The following is a 9,080-nucleotide window of genomic DNA, read 5'->3' as shown; positions in this document are numbered from 1 at the left end:
GGCTTAATTTGTAGGTGGAAGTACTTGTTTTTTGACTCATTTGACAATTGAATACAAATTACAAAGTGTTAACAAATTCTATCATGCAGCAACATATTAGGATTGTTCAAATTTTTTTATTTGATTTATCCGTTAAACCGTCAGATAACCGCTCGATAATTATTAATCCGATACCAATTCACCCGTTATCTTATTGGATGGCTAGCGAATTACTCCCTCCGGTTCAAAATAAGTAATTTTTTGAATGTTTTCACACAGATTAAGAAACCCACCTTTTTGCATTAATTAGCAATGAAATTGACCATGTTAACCTTTACTATCTCACATAAACACTCCTAACACATATTCCAGCACTATTTACTCCAAGGACAATGTAGGAAAAAAATAATTAATTCATTCTTGAAATCTGAAAAAATCACTTATTTTGGACCACAAAAAAAATACCAAAAAACACTTATTTTGGACCGGAGGGAGTACTATATTTATAATCCGATAACCAATAAGCCGAACCGTTAAGTATAATTATCCGCCCGATCCGTCCGATAAGCAGCCCTAGCTGGATTGGGGTGTCCTCTTTTGTGAAATGTCAAAATTATCCCCATTATTAATGAAAAGGTGGTGGCATGTAATAAGGGTATTTTGGAGAACTCAAATATGTATACAATGCTAACCTACTACAATTATGTAGTAGGTTAGCAAAACCCTCTCTCTCTCTCTATATATATATATATATAAGCAAAAAAAAGTTTTTTTTAATGAATATAGTTGAGCTTTATTAAAAACATATAGATGAGTCAATATATAAAATTTGAGAAAGATTTGAGGTCATTTGAACTAATTTGGTATCAAAATTCATGTAGACCTTGACTCTGATTATTATAAAGGATGATTTGTACAACTTTTTTTTTTTTTTTTTTTTGTGGAAAGGGCTTATTGTAATAAATGACGGGATTTGATATATGAATGTTTATATATAATAGTATATAAAGATTTTGGAGAGATTTTGGAGTGCATGTTTGTAGGTGGTGTGTCACATGGGTACTTTTCAACTTTTCGAGGTTGCTACGACAAGATCTCCAAACCTTGCTCGTTAATTTAATTATTTGCTGAAGTAGAAGTTGGTGAATGTATTTGGATAGTGTTTTAACAAGCTACTCCCTCCGATTCACTTTAATTTATTTTTTATATTTTTTTTTGTGGTTCATAATATTTGATTTTTTTATATATTAACTTTTTTTAAGTTGCCCTTAGAATAAAGAGTCTAGGAGTAATTGTTATATTTCCAATGAACAAATTAAAGTTAATATGGTCAATTTTATTGTTAGTTAATGCTAAAAGGTAGATTCCTTAATATTTTGTAAAAACAACCAAAAAAATCAATTAAAATAGACCGAAAAGAATAGTATATTAACATCATATCACACATAGAGATATTGATAATATAAACATAATTAGTGGTATTTCATAACTAAATAATTAATTTAGATCTGCAGTTGTCTATATACTATAACTTAGAAAAGAATATTTATTATTTGATTCACATCTCTACATAAAAAGTCCAACGCGAGCAATACTTGAAATGATAATCCATAAAAAACACCAAAGTGCGCATATTTTTCCAACAAGGGCATATTAACTTATTCTATTTCATGGATATAATGTTATATATTTGCCAAAAGGCGGAGATGGATTTTAAGTTTATAAGTTCTGAATTTTAGAAAATACAGTTCATTAGATTTTGGATAAATTATTTATATATTTTATAACACAAATAAAAGATTCGAGTCAAATCTACTAGTCCTGCCGAACCCATAAGCACAACACTAGCCTCGCCCCTCGCCCTTTATATTTGCCTGCACGTACGAGTGCATATTATAGTCGACGGCCACCAGTGCCATTTTCCCTTTGGTCATTAAAGTAAACTGCAGCAACAGGTAATCCAACTCCATAAAGCTCTGCAAAATCTCTTGTGTTGAAATTCTGACGACTTTGAGGAGCATAGACATTATTCTCTGGATGCAATTGCAGAAATAGCACGAAAACAATTCGATGTATTCCCATTGTAGGCCTTGGGCTCTCATAGGATACCGCTTCATTTCCTAGAAACCCAATACACGAAACATACATCACACTTAAAAATCATGTCTAATTTTGTGGCCTATGTTGTTCGAATTTTTTAAAAATGCCATGCGTATCGCGGTATCGGATCCTCTAAAAAATAATACATATATTTTTGGAGGATGCAATACGACTGCAATAACATTTTTGGAGAGCGCAACATATAGCTAGTATGGCTACTTTTAACTCTCAATTTTACGTTTTCTTTGTCTACTTATAGCCTAGAGAAAAAATTAATACTTCCTCTGCTTCGAAAAGTAATGAAGAGCTTTTAGTATGAGGTTTCATAAATTTAAAAAGAAAAAATTGTGCTAAAGGGCAGCCGTGCACAAGGCATTCCGAGTTCACACATGGTCCAGGGAAGGGCCGCACCTCAAGGGATGTGATATAGACAGTTTACCTAATGCAAGCATTAATAGCTGGTTCTACCGCTTGAACGACAACTTTACTAGGTCATAGATTAAAAAAATGGCAATGAACATTCTGCATAGGGTAAAATATGTTCATAATAAATGATCGTGTGAGAGAGCGGCACGTGGAACCAAAAATTGAGGGCTAGTCAGGATAGAAGGCAACAATCTCGTTTGTTATCGAAGGAAATAATACTCATAAAGGAGAAATAAAGGTTTGCCACCCGGTAGCATTCAATGAAAATATTCTATAGCATTAAGTACACAGTCCGTTACAGAGAATATGACATTCACTGCCCACCATTACACATTTTTCAATAGCCATTATAATTGTCATTTAAAGGGGGGTTATGAGTCTAAGTGGGAGATTGCTGGGATATACTATTAACTATGCGGTTTAGACATAGTATTATATTTATTCTTTATGAAATAATTGTTTATTTAATTTATTCAATTCAATAAAGTACTATTTTAAATAGATCATTTGTTACATGTGTGTCCTTTTAGTTATGTAGTAAACAATTTAATGTATGGATTCTTAGCTCATGCAAAAAAGATTAAATTGTTGGTTCTCATAATTAATAAACTATGTTCACAATCAAAGATATTGTTGGACAAAATATCTTGATGATTGTAGCATAAGATTATCGTATAATTTGTCTTGATTATGGAAGTAGTTTTACTCGAACTTCTTGTGCTAGTATACTCAGTATATATTGAACGAACCAAGTAGAGAAAAGATATTTTTGTACTGAATATATAAAATATTTTCTCTAAGTCATTAAATAAGCTTATACTCCTAATCTTTATATAGTTATTATAATCAATGTAATTTGTTTATTGTTTTGATTTATCAAAAGGTACCACTCTATTTAGAGTTAGTATATGCCTAATAGATTGGACAATAACGAATAACATTTGTGAATAATAATTAGTTGATAGAATCCATGATTCGGTTTTGGGTTTGATGATACTCCTTTATGTAAGCTTATAATTTTCATGTGAAAACCCTGCCGGTGGATTTTGTATCCGTCACATGAAATAGTTTAAGCGGAATTATAAAGGATTTAATTAGTTAATTGAATTAAATTTTCAGTGATTTAATTTAATTAACTGGTATTTGAAATCTTAACATGGGGAGTTAAAATAAGTGTTAATGAATTTTCGAAATTCATATTGAGGAGTTCAATTGCAGTTTTTTAGTGGAATAAATTGCAATTAATTATATTAAAAATTAATTCGTGCTAATTTCGAATTAATACTATAATTAGTAATCTCTTATTATTTCTGCGGTCCCTGCTATACCTAGTAAAAACCTGGACAGACTTGGGTAAAAAGTAGCTTGGGAGAAAAGTTATCCTTTTGAGTTAGAGTAGGATTCTACTTGCAGAATCCTACATGTTTTTGAGCCCCTATTGTGGCTTAATTTCGGGTCTATTAAAGGAAGACTAGTTTCACCTAATAACTTATCTTTCAGTTGTATTGTTCTTGCCCACCCAATAGCAAAATCGTCCAAGGTTTTACTAGGTAAATAGCAGAAGACTACAGACCTGGATTCTTGTTGTTTGGAAGATGTGTACAACTACTTCAAGAGGTTAGTGCTTCTAATCTCGTTATTATTGTGTTGTCTAGTTTACATGTATTTGATGCCTGACTTGTATGCTTGCTTCTGCTTCGCATGGTCTAACAGTTCCCTAGGTGCAACTATAAATAATGAGCTCTATCATCATTGTAAGAGGACGAATTCACTGACAAGCATACACTATACTTTTTTCAAAACTCAATAACATTTTACTTTATTGTTTATTTACATTGTTCTTACTGCCTCCGGAAGTTTAACTCCTGGGACCAAGATATCTTCTGTTTTAAGGCTAAGTCTTACGTTCTTGCCTAATTTATTTATCACTTTAGGATCAAATCTATTCATTTATCTATAAACCACGTATAAATTTAACTGTACAGTTTTACGGGTAAATACATTTTTCTTCCTATATATATGACCAAATCTATTTTTGTGCAAGATATAATATAATAGAAGTCTGCGATTAAGTATGAAGGATAAACTTACCAAAACTTACTCCTGTAGTTGCTGGAATATCAGTTACCAACCTAGCAAAGAATCAGTACACTTGTTGAAGCTATGTAATTCCAATATGATATTTTGGAGTAGAATAACGAAGTTACATAATTTCAAGCTGAAATTATTGAAATAGTTCTCATATTATCTGCATAATAATATAAATGTTTTCGCACATCTTGAGAAACGAAAGTGGGTCTATGTCTCTAGCATCTTTACTCTATATGTTTTTCTCCACTTACACATAGTCGTTGGATAGCCCCAACTGGCCATTTTTGGGCCCTGTAATTGAAATAGCCATTATTATGGAGTTTAAAATTCCACATGTAAAAGTCCGTGACAGTGTTCTGAAGTTTCATATTTGGACCTTGAAACTCCCTAACGATAGTTATTTTTCAATTACATGGTTGAAATGTGGCTATTTATGAATGGTTATACAGTATCATTTTTCTAATTTTATTGTAATAAACATGAGTAAAAATTACGTGGGATAGTCACTTTTTAAAGTGGTATTTAGTTTTTATCCAGCATTTTTAATGCTGGGCAAAAGTAGTCACTAGTCTATTAAAATTAATATGAAAAGACAGTATTACCCTTTCATAATTTCATAAAGGTAAAGCGTAGGAAACTGCTGCGTGGAAGTTTGCGTTTCCCTCATTCAAGTGGGAGTTTTCTTCTCTCTTTTAATTTCTCAATGATTTTTTAACACAATCTTTGGTAAACTGCTCGTTGTTCATAATTGTTGCCAGAATGTATGGTTACCTACATATTATAATGGATGAGTGTCATGATTGTCTCTATCTAGTACATAAGTAACAAAAACGGGGCAGAAACATAGGTAATAGCAAACTACGATGATTTTGGAAGAATTTTGTGCACTTCATTTGACATCATTTTTATATGTAAATTGCAATTATTATTATTATTATTTTTATTTTTTTGTGAAAAAATATAAATAATGTATGGTTTTCTGCTACGTTATGGATCCTGAACTTACAGTTACAAGTTCAAAAGTTAAGGACAATAGGTCCTAAAGTCCTGAACTTAGACTAACAAGCTCAAAAGTTAAGGACAATAGGTCCTAAACTTAGACTACCAAGCTCAAAAGTTAAGGACAATAGGTCCTGAACTTACAGTTACAAGTTCAAAAGTTAAGGACAATAGGTCCTAAAGTCCTGAACTTAGACTAACAAGCTCAAAAGTTAAGAACAATAGGTCCTGAACTTACAGTTACAAGTTCAAAAGTTAAGGACAATAGGTCCTGAAGTCCTGAACTTAGACTAACAAGCTCAAAAGTTAAGGACAATAGGTCCTGAACTTATGCTAAGAAACTCAAAAGTTAAGGACAATAGGTCCTGAACTTACAATTACAAGTTCAAAAATTAAGGACAATAGGTCTTGAAGTCCTGAACTTAGACTAACAAACTCAAAAGTTAAGGACAATAAGTCCTAAACTTAGGCTAAGAAGCCCAAAAGTTAAGAACAATAGGTCATGAACTTAGACTAACGAGCTCAAAAATTAAGGACACTTGGTCCCGAACGTACAGTTACAAGTTCAAAAGTTAAGGACATGTAGTCCTGAAGTTAAATTCAAAAGTTAAGGACATGTAGTCTTGAACTTAGAGTTACAAGTTCAAAAGTTAAGGACATGTAGTCCTGAAGTTAAATTCGAAAGTTAAGGATATGAGCAGAAGGGTATTTTCGTCCAGGCAGTTAAAGTTTATTAAAACAGTGGCTAAAGACTAAAGACATTTTAAATAGTGGCTTAAAAGTAAATACATGTGTTATTAGTGGTTAACCGTGCACTTCCCCCTAAACGTGACAAAGTCAAATTGGACTGGCCCCATAATGAAGAAGGGGAAAATTACGCGACACATCATGATGTAGCTAGGGGATTTGTGGGCCGATTTAGCCTGGTCCATAAATACAGAAAAGAAAGCCTAGTCGGCGAACAGGCCCATAACACCAGAGTATGGGGCTAGTCCGTAGAGGGGGAAGTACACGAATAGCAATTCTTGGGCTACTATTTAGAGATTAGTCAATACTTATTTTATCCTAAAAATTTGAACTACAAATCTTAATTTCAGCACTTCATGTTCTAAAAAATTAAACTGAAAAGCTGAAATTAAGGACAGATTAGCTAATTCATAAATAACATCCCTCTAGAATAGCTATATGGTGTCATTTCTACTCTGTCAACATAGGCTAGCCCTAACAGAATAAAAGGTAAAATTCACAAAAAGCCACTTCTCAATAAAATTCACAAAAAGCCACTTCTCAATCTCTTTGTAAATGAAAAATAGTCAGTGCCATGGAGTTCAAATTCCACCGGTGAAACTTTTAGGACATTATCATTTGAACAGAGAACAAAGAAGAACAAACATTAACAAGGATATACTTATATTAAGGATTATTTCGATAATTAATTACATTTTCCTTTATATATATATCAAGAGAGTTTATTTTCAAGTAAATGAAAAATCAAAAATAGAAAAACGGGGTTGGGTGTATGCGAATTTCTAAATAAGATAAAACTATAACTTTTGAAGTAGCTACTTTTTCCCATTGCTTTATAAGTCGATGTTAACCCTTCTATTATGATTTCTATTCTTTGCAAGATACTTAACCAGATATATAGAATTGATTGAAATGAATAATATTGGATTGGTCCACCATAGTTGAGGATGACAAGACAACAATTTTGAATAAGAGTTCCAATCATAGAAAAAACTTATTATCACAGGTTACGAGAATCTTGCATCTTTCCAATAAATATATATATATATATATATTTGTCTAAGGGAGTTCAAGTGAACTTCCTTTAATTCATGTTGCTTTACCCCAACACACGTAACGCCTAGACCTCAAGGCTCAAACAGTCAAACCTAAACTGAACTCCCACTCTACGGAAAGCATGAGAAGAAATACTAGTAAAACGAACATTGTAGTATTAATAGTGTAAAAGTTAATAATTTACTATCGGTATATATAAATTAAGTCGAAAAAAAATATACTGACCAGTGTAGATACTCTCTCAAGTTTGGGTCGCTCGGGGTTGGAGCGTCAGGATCCACCATAACCTTCAAAAACAAGTGAAGAGAAATTCCAACATGTCTTGATTAACATTTCCAGATTAAGTAAACAAAATGAGAAAAAGTGAAGCCCTAGATTATACACTTGTTTGTCAAAGTTAAAGCTTTAGACCCTACTTTGTGGAATTTTACTGGATCGTTGTTGTTGTTGTTGTCAAAGCTAAAGCTAGTGCAATGGAACAAAAGGCAATAATGGAGCATATATAGTATCCGATCCTTTTTATTTTGTATGATGATAGTTGACAAGATACAATTTTTTTTATACATAGTACCAAAAGTATCATCAGAACTTGTGGTATTAAATATGTTATGGCATCTCTATGATTATAAGATCATGTCATTAAAGGTAAAATGAGAAGCTCACGGTTAGAAAGACTCAAATTTCTGACAAACGTCGTGTCAGGAAATCAGTGAAAAATCAACCGTTTGTTATGAGTACAATTTCAATGAATTTTCGGCTGAAATTTACGGTTTTTAGGAAACGGTTTAAAGAAGAGTTTTTCAATATAGAAAGATGTTAATTTTTCTTTAAATTGCTTAATACGAAAAGAGTGTCATATAAAATGAATAAGGGATTTACCCGAGTGTAAAAGGTGCCAAGATCAACCCCTCCAATCTCAACCCTAGGCTGGTGGGTAACATAAGAAGGCCTAAAGTCAGAGCCATTAATAACTTCTCTACTGTTGTAAAACACTCTTAGGCTAACAGACCTGGTAAATGAATCCAAAACATCTCCAATTACTCTACCAAGAACTAATGTATTTCTTACTCTTGACATTTTGATTCTAACACTCGTGCTTAAATAATGAACATGAGCAAAGGGTGTAGGCTATGACTATTTATACTATGAATTTTTGAGTATGTAAATATTTGCTTCTTTTTGTGCCATCCCAATAATCTAAACCTTTTTTATTCTCTCTTTTATTGCAACTTGGAGAAAATAACCTTAATTATATTCGATCTTTTTATGCAACTTGAAAATTAACTTAACTTCCATATATGCATGAGTTTATCAATCTTTTTTTCTTCTCATCTTTTTTTCTATGCAACAAGTAAAAAGTATGAATGTGACAATATTGCTTAAGCTTCTTAACTCTGTTGGGTGACGTTTTAATCCCAAATTCTTCCCTATTTAATATAATGTTTAAGCTAGAAAGATAACTAGCTCTACTATGAAATATTATTGACACAAATAGATATATGCGTATTGCGGCGTACGCAAAATTTTTCTTTAAGTTTTATCGATATTTAAAAAGGAATTGTTACAAAAATAGTCGGTCAGGTTTAACGTTTGTTTTTCCTAGCTGGTATATATTAATTATACACATACGTACGTACGTACATGCATGCATGCATGCATACATACATACATACATACATACA

At 32.1% G+C, this 9,080-nt stretch overlaps 1 protein-coding gene across 1 annotated transcript; it reads right to left on the bottom strand.

Annotated features, from left to right (window-relative positions):
* Window positions 1–1,872: 1,872 nt before the first annotated feature.
* LOC107794778 (protein HEADING DATE 3A-like) lies at window positions 1,873–8,475 on the bottom strand. The gene is made up of 4 exons (XM_016617306.1): window positions 8,278–8,475; window positions 7,624–7,685; window positions 4,597–4,637; window positions 1,873–2,099 (listed from the first exon to the last, which is right to left on the bottom strand). Exons 1-4 carry the CDS (start codon window positions 8,473–8,475, stop codon window positions 1,873–1,875), a joined length of 528 nt encoding a protein of 175 aa, XP_016472792.1.
* Between the last annotated feature and the right edge of the window lie 605 nt (window positions 8,476–9,080).

This window comes from Nicotiana tabacum, chromosome 11 (genome assembly GCF_000715075.1).
Source record: "Nicotiana tabacum cultivar K326 chromosome 11, ASM71507v2, whole genome shotgun sequence".
Taxonomy (NCBI): Eukaryota; Viridiplantae; Streptophyta; class Magnoliopsida; order Solanales; family Solanaceae; genus Nicotiana; species Nicotiana tabacum.
Note: the sequence above shows the minus strand (reverse complement) of the source record. Positions and strands in the feature narration are given on the sequence as shown.